The sequence below is a fragment of the Coregonus clupeaformis genome, unplaced genomic scaffold (genome assembly GCF_020615455.1).
Source record: "Coregonus clupeaformis isolate EN_2021a unplaced genomic scaffold, ASM2061545v1 scaf2598, whole genome shotgun sequence".
In the NCBI taxonomy this organism is placed as follows: Eukaryota; Metazoa; Chordata; class Actinopteri; order Salmoniformes; family Salmonidae; genus Coregonus; species Coregonus clupeaformis.
Genome location: NW_025536052.1, coordinates 52,501 through 70,621, shown reverse-complemented (window position 1 = coordinate 70,621; position 18,121 = coordinate 52,501). Strand labels below are relative to the sequence as shown.

General features: G+C 46.9%; 1 protein-coding gene across 1 annotated transcript in view; it reads left to right on the top strand.

Annotated features, from left to right (window-relative positions):
* Positions 1 to 7,513: 7,513 nt before the first annotated feature.
* The window catches only part of LOC123488929 (protein phosphatase 1D-like), a 12,451-nt gene continuing 1,843 nt past the window's right edge, over positions 7,514 to 18,121 (top strand). The window contains 4 exon segments of the mRNA XM_045219664.1: positions 7,514 to 7,841; positions 7,887 to 8,084; positions 13,964 to 14,192; positions 17,195 to 17,319. Of these exon segments, the coding sequence (XP_045075599.1) occupies positions 7,544 to 7,841; positions 7,887 to 8,084; positions 13,964 to 14,192; positions 17,195 to 17,319 (850 nt within the window). The 5' untranslated portion in view covers positions 7,514 to 7,543.

The following is an 18,121-nucleotide window of genomic DNA, read 5'->3' as shown; positions in this document are numbered from 1 at the left end:
TTGATCAGTTATCGGTGAGCTTCTCCATAATAATGAGTAGTTTTGTATATATATTAGTATCTACACAGTGGATATGGAATAGCTATGCTGCAAAAGAACCAAACGAAGTTGGAATACAGCACAGGTTTAGACTTTGGAACCTGTGTAAGGTTCACAGAGTTATTAGGAGGAGGGTTCGCTGGACGTTGCAATAAAGCGACACTCTGAGTCATCATTCTAATCGCTACGACATGTTACTGAAGCTTAAACACAGTAACTAACTCCACTCGGTGCAGTCAGCGACTTCACTCCTCTTTTTCGCGCATGTAAAAAGTGCAGTCGGAAAGTATTCAGACCCCTTTACTTTTACCACATTTTGTTACGTTTTGTTAATGACAAAGCAAAAACGGGTTTTTAGAAATTTTTGCAAATTTATTACAAATGAAAAAAAAGAAGGAAATATTACATTTACATAGGTATTCAGTACTTTCTTGAAGCACCTTTGGCAGAGATTACAGCCTTGAGTATTCTTGGGTAAGAGCCATGTTTGGCACACCTGTATTTGGGGGAGTTTCTCCCATTCTTCTCTGCAGATCCTGATTGGGTGGAGTGCAGCAGATACTCCTTAAGCGTTATACTAGTGGATACACCCTTATGTTATACTATGGATAACACCCTTATGTTATACAGTGGATACACCAATATGTTATACTAGTGGATACACCCTTATGTTACAGTACTAGTTGATACACCTTTATGTTATACTAGTGGGATACACCTTTGTTATACTAGTGGATACACCATTATGTTACACTAGTGGATACACTCCTTATGTTATACTAGTGGATACACCCTTATGTTTATACTAGTGGATACACCTCTTATGTTATACTAGTGGATACACTCCTTATGTTATACTAGGACATGGTGTTTCCGCCATCTAGGGCTGACAATGAGGATTCTTGGTGAAGAGCAGAATCAACAAACTCTGCACCATCAAAACAGTCTTTGGGGAGAAGGTGTTAAACTCCACAGTTAGCCAGTGTTATGTAAATGCCAGCTGAAAAGTACCAGTGGCCTGGCTTTGGCCCCAAGTGAGAGTAGGGGAGTAGACAGGGAGATGAGGAGACAGACTTCCAGTGTGTGTAAGATAGTCCTGAGGTGAGGGGTACACTTTCTCTCCTCCTCTCGCCTCTCTACCTCCCCTGTTCCTCTAGTCAGGAGTTAGAGCGGGACTGGCCCTGGGAAAGATGAGTCTCTCCCCCCGGCCAACAATGGACCCTGGTTGGAAAGTGTAGTGCACGATATAGGGAATAGTGTGCTGGTTGGGATGCACACAGACACTGGCCAGGTCTATCACCATCTTATCCTTCCTTCAGGCCAGAGCAGACAGGCCTTTAGTGAAGTGAAGACTTCTTGGCTCTGTCTGCTCCCTGGGACACCATGAGCCGAGCAGGAAACTCAGGCACTGATGGACAAACCTGGCCCAGAGGAGACAACAACACTTATGTTAGATTGAGACACACACACACACATCAAACGATCTGGATTTTGTCTAAACAAAACCGTGCTTCCTGTTCCAACGCGCACTGTGGTTTTCTGAGTGTAGGGATGTCTCTATGAGTTTCATATAGCTGGAGAGAGTCTTCTTAACTACAGTGGATCCCACCGTGCTGACGTGAGAGAGATCACTGACCGTACGCGGCGGAATCATCTCCAAACTCAGGAAGATCACCACCATCTGTACAGAGACAAGGACAATGTGATGTCTAACAGATGAATACATGGTGTGTGTGTGTGTGTGTGTGTGTGTGTGTGTGTGTGTGTGTGTGTGTGTGTGTGTGTGTGTGTGTGTCTGTGTGTGTGTGTGAATAGACTGATTTTAAAATGAACAGGCGAATGACAGGATCCTCTTCTTTTATAATTAGATTAGTTCCTGACGGATGAACAGAGCATGCGCTGACCAGCTGGCAAGTGTCTTCACTGACATTTTCAACCTCTCCCTGACCCAGTCTATATAATACCTACATGTCTCAAGCAGACCACCATAGTCCCTGTGCAAGGACACTAAGATAACCTTTCTAAATGAGTATCGCCCTGTAGAACTCACATCTGTGGCCATGAATTGCTTTGAAAGGCTGGTCATGGCTCACATCAACACCATCATCTCAGACACCCTGGACCCACTCCAATTCACATAGCGCCCCAACAGATCCACAGATGACGCAATCTCTATTGCACTCCACACTGCCCTCTCCTACCTGTACAAGAGGAACACCTACGTGAGAATGCTGTTCATTGACTACAGCTCAGCGCGTCAACAACACCATAGTGCCCTCCAAACTCACTCACTAAGCTCAAGGACCCTGGGACTAAAACACCTCACCCCTGATACTGGATCCTGGACTTCCTGACGGGCCGCCCCAGGTGGAGAGGTAGGCAGCAACACATCCACCACGCTGACCCTCAACACAGGGGCCCACTCAGGGGTGCGTGCTTAGTCCCCTCCTGGACTCCCCTGCTCACCCACGCACCGCGGGCAATACACGCACGACTCCAACAGCCCAGCACAGTCGTGAAGAAAGCAACGACAACGGCCTCTTCCCCTCAGGAGGCTGAAAAGCTTTGGCATGGGACCTCAGATCCCCAAAGTTCTACAGCTGCACCATAGAGAGTATCTTGACTGGCTGTATCACCGCCGATATGGCAACTGCGCATCCGACCACAAGGCAAGTATTCGAGAGGCAGTGCCCAGTACATCACCAGGGCCGAAGCTTCTCTGCCATCCAGGACCTCTCTACCAGGCGGTGTCAGGAGGAAGGCTCCTAAAAATTGTCAAAGACCCCAGCCATGCATCCATGTCATAGACTGCTCCTCTGCTAACGCACGGCAAGCTGTACCGATGCGCCGAGTCTGGAACCAACAGGACCCTGAACAGCTTCTAGGGGCGGCAGGTAAGCCCAGCGGTTAAGAGCGGTAAATGGGCCAGGAACCCAAAGGTCGCTTGTTGAAACCCCGAGCAGGCAAGTTGGAAAAAATCTGCTGTTCTGCCCTTGAGCAGGGCAGCTAACCCCAAAACAACAAACTGCTCCCTGGGCGCTGAGGATGTCGATTTAAGGGAAGCTCCCCGCACCTTTCTGATTCAGGGAGGGTGAGCTAAAATGCGCAAGAGACATTTCATGTTGAATGCATTCACGTTGTGTACAACTGACTAGGTATCCCCTTTTCCCCCAAGCCTGCTAAATACTTAAGCTGAATAGCCACCCGGGAGTATCTGCATTTATCCTGTTGCTGTATTGATCCAAATTGCAGGAACTCTTGACTCATCACATGCGCTACTGTTTATTATCTATCCTGTTGCCTAGTCACTAATACCCCACCTATATGTAATGGCGGTTGGTGCCATTTAAGATGAGGGAGGATGATTATAATTTTTTTGCATGGCCTTATTTCTATTCCAGCCTATTGGATGACTGTCATTCATATTCCATTCATCCAGCTCAATGTAACGCGTCAATTGGTTTAGGCTACTAGATGATACCAAAAATGTTCCCTATACCCATCATGAGGTTGCTAACAACCTAGCCTATGAATGAAAGTTTACAAACGAGGCACAGGTCGAGAGATTTTTGAGTAATCAAGGTGACAGACACTGAAACATTCAATACCGCCTTGCACACTCTTGTCTCCATCTAGCTGATATAGGGTGTAATCATTAGTCCAACAGTTGCAAACGAGAGTTTCTATTGGACAAATTCAGGTATGTTTATCCCCTTTTCATTCAGTTTACATTTTAGTCATTTAGCAGACGCTCTTATCCAGAGCGACTTACATGAGCAATTAGGGTTAAGTGCCTTGCTCAAGGGCACATCGACAGATTTTTCACCTAGTCGGCTCGGGGATTAGAACCAGCGACCTTTCGGTTACTGGCACAACGCTCTTAACCACTAAGCTACCTGCTGCCCCAGTTTACTTCCATTTAAGAAACGTTTTTCAACAGAATCGGCGGAATGAATACACCCGATCACACGCAAACAGTTCACTTTCATAGCAGCCACATACAAACAGCATGATCCCTTTGATCTTTGTATAATTACCCCTTTCGAATCTACGCGCTCTCCCTCTCACCTTTTCCCTTCGCTTGTGGACTTCAGTACAACTACATCAGCTGTCTGTGACCAGCCGAAAAAACCTTTTCAAGCCAAACATTCATATCATAACCGCTAACTGCCACACACAGCCTACATCGTTGTCACCATATTAATATCATAGTCAACATAGCTACTAGAACTAACGTGTTAGTAAACCCGCTACAATCATGCAGTAGTATGCAGTCAGCAGCAAGCAGTTTAGCAGTTACACTGGCGGGCCCCGTGGCAATAAATTCATAAAACCAAAAGCTTACCTTGAATTGGAAGATTTCCAGTGTTGGATAGCAATAGCCAGCTAGCTAACATAGCAGTCCTCTCTGTTTGAGCCGGGTGTTTTAGTAGGCTAAACTAGCTTGGTGAAAGTGAAAAATCACTATATAAATTAATTTGTTCAAAACTGTTCAACTATTGTCTTTCTCTTTGTGTCAACTACTCACTACATTTCATGCACTGCAGTGCTAGCTAGCTGTTGCTAATGCTTTCAGTAATAGATTCATTCTCTCCCTTTCCCAGTCTGCTGTTCCCACATGCTTCAAGATGGCCACCATTGTTCCTGTACCCAAGAAAGCAAAGGTAACTGAACTAAATGAATATTGCCCTGTAGTACTCACCTCTGTCATCATGAAGTGCTTTGAGAGACTAGTCAAGGATCATATCACCTCTACCTTACCTGTCACCCTAGACCCACTTCAATTTGCTTACCGCCCCAATAGATCCACAGACGATGCAGAATCGCCATCACACTGCACACTGCCCTATCCCATCTGGACAAGAGGAATACCTTATTTAAGAATGCTGTTCATTGACTATAGCTCAGCATTCAACACCATAGTACCCTCCAAGCTCATCATTAAGCGTCGAGGCCCTGGGTCTGAACCCTGCCCTGTGCAACTGGGTCCTGGACTCCTGACGGGCCGCCCCCAGGTGGTGAAGGTAGGAAACAACAATCTCCACTTCGCTGATCTCAACACTGGGGCCCCACAAGGGTGCGTGCCCAGCCCCTCCTGTACTCCCTGTTCACCCATGACTGCGTGGCCAAGCACGCCTCCCAACCTCAATCATCAAGTTTGCAGACGACACAACAGTAGTAGGCTTCATTACCAACAATGACGAGACCACCTACAGGGAAGAGGTAAGGGCTCTGGGAGTGTGGTGCCAGAATATAACCTCTCACTCAACATCAACAAAACAAAGGAGATGATTGTGTGACTTCAGGAAACAGCAGAGGGTGCACCCTCTACCTCCACATCGACGGGACCGCAGTGGAGAAGGTGGAAAGCTTCAAGTTCCTTGGCGTACACATCACAGACAAACTGAAATGGTCCACCCACGCAGACAGTGCTGTGGTGAAGAAGGCGCAATAGAGCTCTTCAACCTCAGGAGGCTGAAGAAATTCGGCTTAGCACCTAAAACCCTCACATTTACATTATATTTTAGTCATTTAGCAGACGCTCTTAGTGAGTGCATACATTATTATTATTTTTTCATACTGGCCCCCCGTGGGAATCGAACCCACAATCCTGGCATTGCAAACGCCATGCTCTACCAACTGAGCTACATCCCTGCCGCCATTCCTCCCTACCCTGGATGACGCTGGGCACACTTGTGCGCCGCCCCATGGGTCTCCCGGTCGCAAGGCGGAGCTACGACAGGGCCGAGCTCCCTGCCATCCAGGACCCTCTCTACCAGGCGGTGTCAGAAGAAGGCCCTAAAAATTGTCAAAGACCCCAGCCATCCAAGTCTACAGACTGTTCTCTCTGCTAACGCACGGCAAGCTGTACCGATGCGCCAAGTCTGGAACCAACAGGACCCTGAACAGATGCACAATTGAGAGCATCCTGTCGGGCTGTATCACCGCCTGGTATGGCAACTGCGCCGCCCACAACCACAGGGGCTCTCCAGAGGGGTGGTGCGGTCTGCTGAACGCATTACCGGGGCCAAACTACCCGCCCTCCAAGACACATACAGCACCGATGTAACAGGGAAGGCCAATAAGATTATCAAGGACATCAACCACCCGAGCCACTGCCTGTTCACCCCGCTATCATCCAGAAGGCGAGGTCAGTACAGGTGCATCAAAGCTGGGACTGAGAGAATGAAAAACGGCTATCTCAAGGCCATCAGACTGTTAAACAGCCATCACTAGCACATTAGAGGCTGCTGCTGCCTATTGGAAATCACTGGGCCACTTTAAGAAATGGAACACTAGTCACTTTAATAATGTTTACATATCTTGCACTACTCATCTCATATGTATATACGCATTCTATTCTATAAATTTTACTGTATCTTAGTCCATGCCGCTCTTCCATTGCTTGTCCATATACAGTTGAAGTCGGAAGCCAAATACATTTAAACTCAGTTTTTCACAATTCCTGACATTTCATCCTAGTAAAAATTCCCTGTCTTAGGTCAGTTAGGGTCACCACTTTATTTTAAGAATGTGAAATGTCAGAATAATAGTAGAGAGAATTATTTATTTAAGCTTTTATTTATTTCATCACATTCCCAGTGGGTCAGAAGTTTACATACACTCAATTAGTTTTTGGTAGCATTGCCTTTAAATTCTTTAACTTGGGTCAAATGTTTTGGGTAGCCTTCCACAAGCTTCCCACAATAAGTTGGGTGAATTTTGGCCCATTCCTCCTGACAGAGCTGTTGTAACTGAGTCAGGTTTGTAGGCCTTCAGTTCTGCCCACAAATTACTTGTCATGCACAAAGTAGATGTCCTAACCGACTTGCCAAAACAATAGTTTGTTAAGAAGAAATTTGTGGAGTGGTTGAAAAACGAGTTTTAATGACTCTAACCTAAGTGTATGTAAACTTCCGACTTCAACTGTATTCTTAAATCCCATTCCTTACTAGTTTTGTGTGTATTGGGTATATGTATATGTTGTGAAATTGTTAGATATTACTGCACTGTTGGAGCTAGAAGCACAAGCATTTCGCTACAACCTCTAACATCTGCTAAACACTTGTATGTGACAAATAACATTTGATTTGATCCTTTGGTTGGGTGGACATGTCAATTCATGCTGCAAGGTATTGTTACTGTGTAGGCCTATATATTTTCCTCGTGGTATTATTTTTCTCTGCATTGTTGATTAGGGCCGTAAGTAAGCGATCGGAACCACTGTTAGTCTACAGCTGTTGTTTATGAAGCATGTGACAAATAGATTTTAATTTGATTTACACATCCAGTAGGTGGCGCATTATTTTCTCCGGACATTACCCCCAGTTGATATAGGTCTGACGTCAATGCGTTCCTGAGCGTGCCTAAAAGGCTTGAAAATAAACAAAGACCGAAAGCGGGTGATTGATCATTAAGCTGCCATAAACTTAATTTAAAATACTTTTGAAGCCATTTTTAGGTACTAAACGCCCAGCATCTGAAGCAAGACGTCTCTACAGCCATGGAAAACGCATTGTTGATGCGAGTGAGTGTTTTCTCCGACCAGGGAGGAAGGAAATACATGGAGGATGTTACCGAGGTTGTAATGGAGCCCGAGCCGGGGGAAGACGAGCTGAACTCGGACGAACAAGACGAGACCAAAGGGAATAGCTCGACGGTCCACATTGTGCCGGAAAAGCCTGAAAACGAGCAGCAAGATCGGACTGCACACAACGCACTGAACGATCCTCGATCTGCCTCTACTAAAGTTGCATGGACACAAAATGGGGACCAAAGTTGTAGCAGCCGCGGCACTGGCAGTATCGAAAGTGGAGAGTTTACCGGCTGCGATCAAGAGCGATAACCACCCCAGCGCTCAGTGGCTTTCTTCGCGGTGTTTGATGGCCACGGAGGCCGCGAGGCAGCGCAATTCGCACGGGACTATTTGTGGGAATTCATCAAGAAACAGCGGGGCTTTTGGTCCAAGGATGACGAGGAAGTGTGTGCAGCTATTCGGAAAGGTTTCGTTGCCTGCCACCATGCAATGTGGAAAAACTACGTGAGTTAAATAATCATCCATGTGTCTAGATAGCTAGTTTTGTTTATTGGGATTTGTGTTTTCGCATCTCGTACATTTTAGCTAGCAAGCCTCTAAACGAGCAAACGCTAAGAATTAAATGGCCACCACAGGCTCGATGTGGCTGAATGTGTGGTTTGGGTTCTCTGGCTTGGCTAGCGAAATAAACCTACCATCGCTTTGCCACCTGTCTGTAGTAGAGCAAAGAAAGAGACATCCCATGATTCCTCTCTAAACCCCCAACCTATCAGGTCACACAAGCGGGCTCGGTGAATTAGTGACGGGAAGTTCGGCTCTATTTACTGAGTCGTTCCAGTCAAAAGAACGAATCTTTCGACTCATTTCGTTAATTTGAGTCAGTAATGCCCAGAGCACGTAGGACCCCCCTACCGGCGAACGATGAACTGAAAACTCCAACGAGTCATGATTCTTCACCATAGGGGGCTTGATTATTGGAGCTGTTATTTGTGACAGACTTGCAAACGTGTGCTTTAAACAATGTACATTTGTTGATTGCTAGGCATACAAATAAGATTATTTCTTGATACATTTGAAACGAGGTCTAGTTGTGTCCGCAACCGGACTAGATTGTGAACGACTCTTGTTGACAATTGGCGGAATGTATTGTTCTGACTGCGGTGAGCACAGCTGCAGTGAGGGTGATGAGTACAATGTCGTTCGGGAACTGCAGCCCCCCCAAAACAAGTTTGTTGAGCAGAGGCTGTGTATGTTTTGTGTCTACAAAGACAGTTGGTAGTCGGAGCAGGTGTGTGGAGCCGCCGAGCCTGAGGAATGTGTTTAATCCTACTGTAAAAAAGCCGATCTCAGTCCTCTTTTAATAAAGTCAACTCTGGTTGACTACATTTACATTTACGTCATTTAGCAGACGCTCTTATCCAGAGCGACTTACAAATTGGTGCATTCACCTTATGATAGCCAGTGGGACAACCACTTTACAATATATATATATCTTTATTTTAAAAAAAAATGGGGGTAGGAAGGATTACTTTATCCTATCCCAGGTATTCCTTAAAGAGGTGGGGTTTCAAATGTCTCCGGAAGGTGGTCAGTTACTCCGCTGTCTGGCGTCGTGAGGGGGAGCTTGTTCCACTATTGGGGCGCCAGAGCAGCGAACAGTTTTGACTGGGCTGAGCGGGAACTGTGCTTCCGTCAGAGGTAGGGAGGCCAGGTGGATGAACGCAATGCCCTCGTTTGGGTGTAGGGGACTGATCAGAGCCTGAAGGTACGGAGGTGCTTCCCCCTCACAGCTCCGTAGGCAAACACCGTGGTCTTGTAGCAGATGCGGGCTTCAACTGGAAGCCAGTGGAGTGGGGGTGACGTGAGAGAACTTGGGAAGGTTGAACACATTTTACATTTTAGTCATTTAGCAGACGCTCTTATCCAGAGCGACTTACAGTTAGTGAATACATTTTTTTTTTATACTGGCCCCGCGTGAATCGAACCCACAACCCTGGCGTTGCAAACGCCATGCTCTATCAACTGAGCTACATCCCTGCCGGCCATTCCTCCCTACCCTGGACGACGCTGGCCAATTGCGCGCGCGCCCATGGGTCTCCCGGTCACGGCCGGCTGCGACAGAGCCTGGATTCGAACCAGGATCTCTAGTGGCACAGTTAGCACTGCGATGCAGTGCCTTAGACCACTGCGCCACTCAGGCGGGCTGCAGTGTTCTGGATAAATTGTAGGGGTTTAATGGCACAGGCAGGAAGCCCAGCCAACAGCGAGTTGCGGTAATCCAGACGGGAGATGACAAGTGACTGGATTAGGACCTGTGCCGCTTCCTGTGTAAGGTAGGGTCGTACTCTGCGAATGTTGTAGAGCATGAACCTACAGGATCGGGTCACCGCTTTGATGTTAGCGGAGAACGACGGTGTTGTCCAGGGTCACGCCAAGGTTCTTTACACTATGGGAGGAGGACACAACGGAGTTGTCAACCGTGATGGCGAGATCATGGAGCGGGCAGTCCTTCCCGGGAGGAAGAGCAGCTCCGTCTTGCCGAGGTTCAGCTTGAGGTGGTGATCCGTCATCCACACTGATATGTCTGCCAGACATGCAGAGATGCGATTCGCCACCTGGTTATTAGCTATATGGAATTGTTTTAAGAAGGGCATACCAAGGATCATTTTGCTATTTAACTTAGGATTTTAAGACCCCTTGAAGTATATAAAAAAACATTTTTGATGAACATTTTAATTTGGCCTAACTGCTATTACTGCAATTCACTACATGGAAGAACACATAGTCCCACTACATTTTTTAAAGGAAGTTTGTTCTGAAGTGTATCATATTTGAGAGAGATATAAAAAAGATCAGGAAATATATATATATTTTTGTCACTAAACAGTCTCCATATATACTTCCATTCCTTTTTTCAACTGGTAAAGGGGGACCTTCAAACAAGTCTTGTGAGGCCCATCCTAGAGCAAAACAACCGGTACATACACTACCAGTTAAAAGTTTGGACACACCTACTCATTCAAGGGTTTTTCTTTATTTTTACTATTTTCTACATTGTAGAATAATAGTGAAGACATCAAAACTATGAAATAACACATATTGAATCATGTAGTAACCAAAAAGTGTTAAACAAATCAAAATATATGTTATATTTGAGATTCTTCAAATAGCCACCCTTTGCATTGATGACAGCTTTGCACACTCTTGGCATTCTCTCAACAAGCTTCATGAGGTAGTCACACGCTGCTATTTATTGCTGACCAGCAGATGTCACTGTCAACAGATACTGAAGTAATGAACCGTTTTTCAGCACAATTTGGTGAAAGCGCTGAAGTTCATAAAGCCTCGGTTTCCCATCACTAGTTATGGCAGGGGAAACTGTGTTGCAGTAGTCAAGTGTGTGGTGCGGGAATAATGACGAGCGAACCCGGGGAGCTTTGTGTTCACATTGCCCTAAAAAGGGAACCGGACTCAGACCTGGTCTCAGTTCGGTTCGCTTCGGAGGGCTCTTTTTGAGGGGTCTGAGTTCCATTGGAGTGTTCATACTGCACACATTTTGTTTTTAATTGTCTGAAAGGGACGGAGTGTGAAAACACCCAGCACTAGCAGGTCAAACTGAACAACTAAAATGAACGAAGTCACTCAAAAAAAACGAGTCATGACTCTCGAGTCAGTAAAAAGAGTAGTTAAAAAATAACTAATCGTTCACGAACTGCACGTCACTACCGTGAATGGGATTTTCCCATGGTGCCGTCCTCTGTTTGCCTTCGATACACATGACAATGGTTCAGCTGCTTGTTTGGAAAGAGTTGGCGACGGTTGTTTTGACCTCGACGGCATAACAAATCCGGTTTATTACTGGACTAGGCAGGCCAGGTAGCATGTGAGATCTGATATTGTTGGTTGTAAAGGAGAGTCTGCATGATGCATCATATCTATTGGATTTGGAAAGACCAATGCGCCCACCCCCACTGAGGCATGATGAATGTTCCCCCCCCCTCTTTTATTATTTGATGAACAAGTCTCTTGGCCTATCAGCTGTGAGGGCAGTTGTATTTAGGGCGGTCATCAGCGATTCGCTCTGGTTCCTTCGACTGCCCTGTCAAGTCACTAGTACAGTGTACTCTACACACAAGGAGCATCCTGGGAAAACCCAAGGATGGATGTGCACATTTTTGTTCCAGCCCAGTATTAACACACCTGATTCAATTTATCAACTAAATCAAGCCCTTTCGATGAGTTGAGTCATGTGTTTGTTAGTGCTGAGTGCTGAGTGCTGAGCTGGAACAAAAATGTGCAGCAACTATTTGTTATGTCTATGGATGTGTCCCAAATGGTACCCTATACTCTATATCAGGGCTGCCCAATCCTGTTCCTGGAGAGCTACCCTCCTGTAGGTTTTCGCTCAACCCCAGTTGTAACTAACCTGATTCAGCTTATCAACCAGCTAATCATTAGAACCAGGGGTTGGAGCGAATAGAGACAGTAGTTCTCCAGGAACAGGGTTGGAGTTAACCTACAGGACGTAGCTCTCCAGGAACAGGGTTGGAGCGAATAGAGACAGTAGTTCTCCAGGAACAGGGTTGGAGTGAAAACCTCCGGGACGGTGGCTCTCCAGGAACAGGGTTGGAGTTAAAACCCTACAGGACGGTAGCTCTCCAGGAACAGGGTTGGAGTTAAAACCTACAGGACGGTGGCTCTCCAGGAACAGGGTTGGAGTTAAAACCTACATGAAGGTAGCTCTCCAGGAACAGGGTTGGGCAGCCATAATTCACTACTTACTTGTTTGTAATCTGGAGAAGCATCTGGCTCTCTCATCCTGACCCTTTATTGTGTGTTCCTCTGATCTCACTGGCCTGCTGTTCTGCCGGTCTGTCTGTGAAGATGGCAGACAAAGTTGTCTTTTTTAGTTTAAAGGTCATGAACAGTCAATCATGTTTTTCATGAAATGTGATGATATTTGAAGGAAACCAGATCAACGTATGAAAAATGACTGTTGCTTCTACATTGATCAAGTTTGATCATAAGTTACTGGTCCCCTCCCCCATGTCAAACACTTGGATTCATTATTAAGCAGACAAGGTGACATCACCTTCATTTTCATTTGAATACACCAATGGTAACTAGATATTCTCTTACCTAATTTAAATAAGTACCGCCTTGTAATCAACATCGGAGAAGGCAGGTTTGCAGAGGGGCGTGGTTTATGTAGCTAGATAGCTACTTTACTGGTGCCAACATTTGACTGTAGGGTGTCAGCAAATATAATTAAAAGTTTACCCTATTCATCTATGGCAAAGATACTTATATGTTTCCCCTTTCATCTGTGTCTGGTGTTAGCTAGTTACTGGCTAGCTAGGTCTTCAGCCAGCATGGAACAAAAGGGGGGATGGGTCGTTCAAAACTCTGACGCAGTTGTCAAGTCAACATATCCGTCAGTGCTGCTGTGAACCACATCACAAGAAACAAACGGGAGATGTAAATGAAAAACATATCATTGATGCAATTTCAATGTTTGAGTTGCTTCGTGTATCACTAAATTTGCTTGAGATAAATTTACTGCAACAGTGCTCACTGCACCCAAGTTGCTTGACAAAGGCGTTTCAAAGAGCCTTCAGTCAAGGCGAGCTCATGAATAGAAGCCCCCTGCCCTCTCAGCCTGTCTTTTCAAACTTCCTGGTAGTTAGACAAAAAAGTCCTTTTCAGAATGACTGTTCAGGACCTTTAAAAGTTTAGTTCCTACCTAACTGTTGTTGTGTTCAGGGGCCATATTATTGCAGGCAGAGACCTCAGGGAAGTAGGTTAGTCTGACTCCGAAGGCTTCTTCTAAGGCTGGGCAGGTTCCAATATTTTACCATATTCTCTCTCTCTCTCTCCCTCTCTCTCTTTTCCTCCCTCTCTCTCCTCCCTCCTCACTCTCTCTCTCCCTCTCTCTCTTCCTCCCTCTCTCTCCCTCCCTCTCTCTCCCTCCCTCTCTCTCTTTTCCTCCCTCTCTCTCCCTCTCTCTCTCCCTCCCTCACTCACTCTCTCTCCTCTCTCTCTTTTCCTCCCTCTCTCTCCCTCCCTCTCTCTCTCTCCCTCTCTCTCCCTCCCTCCCTCTCTCTCCCTCCCTCTCTCTCTTTTCCTCCTCTCTCTCCCTCCCTCTCTCTCCCTCCCTCTCTCTCCCTCCCTCCTCTCTCTCTCTCTCTCTCTCTCTCTCTCTCTCCCTCCCTCTCTCTCCCTCCCTCCCTCTCCCTCCCTCTCTCTCCCTCCCTCCCTCTCCCTCCCTCTCTCTCCCTCCCTCACTCTCTCTCTCTCTCTCTCTCCTCCCTCTCTCTCCCTCCCTCTCTCTCCCTCCCTCCCTCTCTCTCTCTCTCTCTCCCTCCCTCCTCTTTCCTCCCTCTGCAGCCGAATGGCCCAAGACTTTCACGGGGCTTCCCAGCACCTCAGGCACCACGGCCAGTGTAGTGGTCATCCGGGGGGACCGCATGTACGTGGCCCACGTAGGAGACTCTGCCATAGTGCTAGGGGTTCAGGACGATCCCACTGACCAGTTCATCAGGGCCGTGGAGGTCACACAGGACCACAAGCCTGAGCTGCCTAAGGAGAGAGAGCGCATCGAAGGGCTGGGGGGCAGGTAAGGCTAACTACTACATACTGCACTACTAGGTTAGTTGTCCAGCCAGCCAACTCGAGAACTAACTAACTCAACAATGTAATGTTTTGTTTGTCTGGCGGACTATCCTAACCAACACATAATACTGTGCTAAGGCCCCCAGCTGCAACACAACCACAACACAACCGTACCCTCATGTGACTGTGCATCCAAAACAACAGCCCCTATGACAGGGGAATGGGGTCGAGCCAAAGACCATGTCTCTCTCTCTCTCTCTCTCTCTCTCTCTCTCTCTCTCTCTCTCTCTCTCTCTCTCTCTCTCTCTCTCTCTCTCTCTCTCTCTCTCTCTCTCTCTCTCTCTCTCTCTCTCTCTGTGTCTCTCTCTCTCTCTCTCTCTGTGTCTCTCTCTCTCTCTCTCTGTGTGTCTCTCTCTCTCTCTCTCTCTCTCTCTCTCTCTCTCTCTCTCTCTCTCTCTCTCTCTCTCTCTCTCTCTCTCTTCTCTCTGTGTCTCTCTCTCTCTCTCTGTGTGTCTGTCTCTCTCTCTCTCTCTCTCTCTCGCTCTCTCTCTTGCATAAACCACATTGTCTACTCTACTCTACTGCAAGCTCACAATCAGATAAAGCATTGTAGCATCTATGCCTGTTTGGTGTAAAACAACAGAACAACTCTCTGACTGACTGGGTAACTAGACTAGAGGGACGGACAGGCACTGGGGAACTAGACGAGAGGGACGGACAGGCACTGGAGAACTAGACGAGAGGGATGGACAGGCACTGGGGAACTAGACTAGAGGGATGGACAGGCACTGGGTAAACAACACACTACTCTAGAACCATCTCCTTCAGGTAAGGAACACACAGGCTTGCGTCCCGAATGGTCCTGGTCAAAAGTAGTACACTACAAAGAATGGGGTGCAATTTGGGGACATAGCCAGTGACTCCCACAGAGGGAGTGAGTGAGCTTGGAGTGATTTCCAGTGACTTTAAGACTCTTGCCAGATTAGTCATTGGCATCGCAGCAGTTTACTGTCAATAAACGGTGCTGCTCACATACCATAACAGGGTTACTGGATCAACCAGACAGTTGAAATAAAGGTAGGTTATTTTTGGAACACTTTACACTACTTCCATGAATAAGCCATTAAGGGAACATTTATAAGGCATGTGTTAATGGTTTATTGAACATTTGTAACACCCCATTCCTTATACAGAGCCTGCCACTATGAAGATAATAGAGGCTTTTTGTGACACTGACCGGCTGAATCATAACTACTACTCCATTACTACCTTACTAAATGCCTGTGATAACGCTCCTGTCTGTCTGTCCCGCCTATCTCCAGAGTGATAACTCTCCTGTCTGTCTGTCCCTCCTATCTCCAGAGTGATAACTCTCCTGTCTGTCTGTCCCTCCTATCTCCAGAGTGATAACTCTCCTGTCTGTCTGTCCCTCCTATCTCCAGAGTGATAACTATCCTGTCTGTCTGTCTGTCCCTGCTATCTCCAGAGTGATAACTCTCCTGTCTGTCTGTCTGTCCCTCCTATCTCCAGTGTGATAACTCTCCTGTCTGTCTGTCTGTCCCTCCTATCTCCAGAGTGATAACTCTCCTGTCTGTCTGTCTGTCCCTTCTATCTCCAGAGTGATAACTCTCCTGTCTGTCTGTCCCTCCTATCTCCAGAGTGATAACTATCCTGTCTTTCTGTCTGTCTGTCCCTCCTATCTCCAGAGTGATAACTCTCCTGTCTGTCTGTCCCTCCTATCTCCAGAGTGATAACTCTCCTGTCTGTCTGTCCCTCCTATCTCCAGAGTGATAACTCTCCTGTCTGTCTGTCTGTCCCTCCTATCTCCAGAGTGATAACTCTCCTGTCTGTCTGTCTGTCCCTCCTATCTCCAGAGTGATAACTCTCCTGTCTGTCTGTCCCTCCTATCTCCAGAGTGATAACTCTCCTGTCTGTCTGTCCCTCCTATCTCCAGAGTGATAACTATCCTGTCTGTCTGTCCCTCCTATCTCCAGAGTGATAGCTCTCCTGTCTGTCTGTCTGTCCCTCCTATCTCCAGAGTGATAACTCTCCTGTCTGTCTGTCTGTCTGTCCCGCCTATCTCCAGAGTGATAACTCTCCTGTCTGTCTGTCTGTCTGTCCCTCCTATCTCCAGTGTGATAACTCTCCTGTCTGTCTGTCTGTCTCTCCTATCTCCAGAGTGATAACTCTCCTGTCTGTCTGTCTGTCCCTTCTATCTCCAGAGTGATAACTCTCCTGTCTGTCTGTCTGTCCCTTCTATCTCCAGAGTGATAACTCTCCTGTCTGTCTGTCCCTCCTATCTCCAGAGTGATAACTATCCTGTCTTTCTGTCTGTCTGTCCCTCCTATCTCCAGAGTGATAACTCTCCTGTCTGTCTGTCCCTCCTATCTCCAGAGTGATAACTCTCCTGTCTGTCTGTCTGTCCCTCCTATCTCCAGAGTGATAACTCTCCTGTCTGTCTGTCTGTCCCTCCTATCTCCAATGTGATAACTCTCCTGTCTGTCTGTCTGTCTGTCCCTCCTATCTCCAGAGTGATAACTCTCCTGTCTGTCTGTCCCTCCTATCTCCAGAGTGATAACTCTCCTGTCTGTCTGTCCCTCCTATCTCCAGAGTGATAACTCTCCTGTCTGTCTGTCTGTCCCTCCTATCTCCAGAGTGATAACTCTCCTGTCTGTCTGTCTGTCCCTCCTATCTCCAGTGTGATAACTCTCCTGTCTGTCTGTCTGTCCCTCCTATCTCCAGAGTGATAACTCTCCTGTCTGTCTGTCTGTCCCTCCTATCTCCAGAGTGATAACTCTCCTGTCTGTCTGTCTGTCCCTCCTATCTCCAGAGTGATAACTCTCCTGTCTGTCTGTCTGTCTGTCCCTCCTATCTCCAGTGTGATAACTCTCCTGTCTGTCTGTCCCTGCTATCTCCAGAGTGGTAACTCCTGTGTCTTTCTGTCTGTCCCTCCTATCTCCATAGTGATAACTCTCCTGTCTGTCTGTCTGTCCCTCCTATCTCCAGTGTGATAAAGAAGTCTGGGGTGAACCGGGTGGTGTGGAAGAGACCCAGGCTGACTCACAACGGGCCCGTCCGGAGGAGCACTGTCATAGACCAGATCCCTTTCCTGGCTGTGGCCAGAGCTCTAGGTATGTTGTTGTGGTTGTCTCAAAGATTAAGTTCCTCTAATGTATTTCTATGAGATGTAAATACACTGCTCAAAAAAATAAAGGGAACACTTAAACAACACAATGTAACTCCAAGTCAATCACACTTCTGTGAAATCAAACTGTCCACTTAGGAAGCAACACTGATTGACAATAAATTCCCACATGCTGTTGTGCAAATGGAATAGACAACAGGTGGAAATTTTAGGCAATTAGCAAGACACCCCCCAATAAAGAAGTGGTTCTGCAGGTGGTGACCACAGACCACTTCTCAGTTCCTATGCTTCCTGGCTGATGTTTTGGTCACTTTTGAATGCTGGCGGTGCTTTCACTCTAGTGGTAGCATGAGACGGAGTCTACAACCCACACAAGTGGCTCAGGTAGTGCAGCTCATCCAGGATGGCACATCAATGCGAGCTGTGGCAAGAAGGTTTGCTGTGTCTGTCAGCGTAGTGTCCAGAGCATGGAGGCGCTACCAGGAGACAGGCCAGTACATCAGGAGACGTGGAGGAGGCCGTGGGAGGGCAACAACCCAGCAGCAGGACTGCTACCTCCGCCTTTGTGCAAGGAGGAGCAGGAGGAGCACTGCCAGAGCCCTGCAGAATTGTTGTAGGGAGGTCATACAGGCACGTGGAGGCCACACACACTACCGAGCCTCATTTTGACTTGTTTTAAGGACATTACATAAAAGTTGGATCAGCCTGTAGTGTGGTTTTCCACTTTAATTTTGAGGATGACTCCAAATCCAGACCTCCATGGGTTGATACATTTGATTTCCATTTTT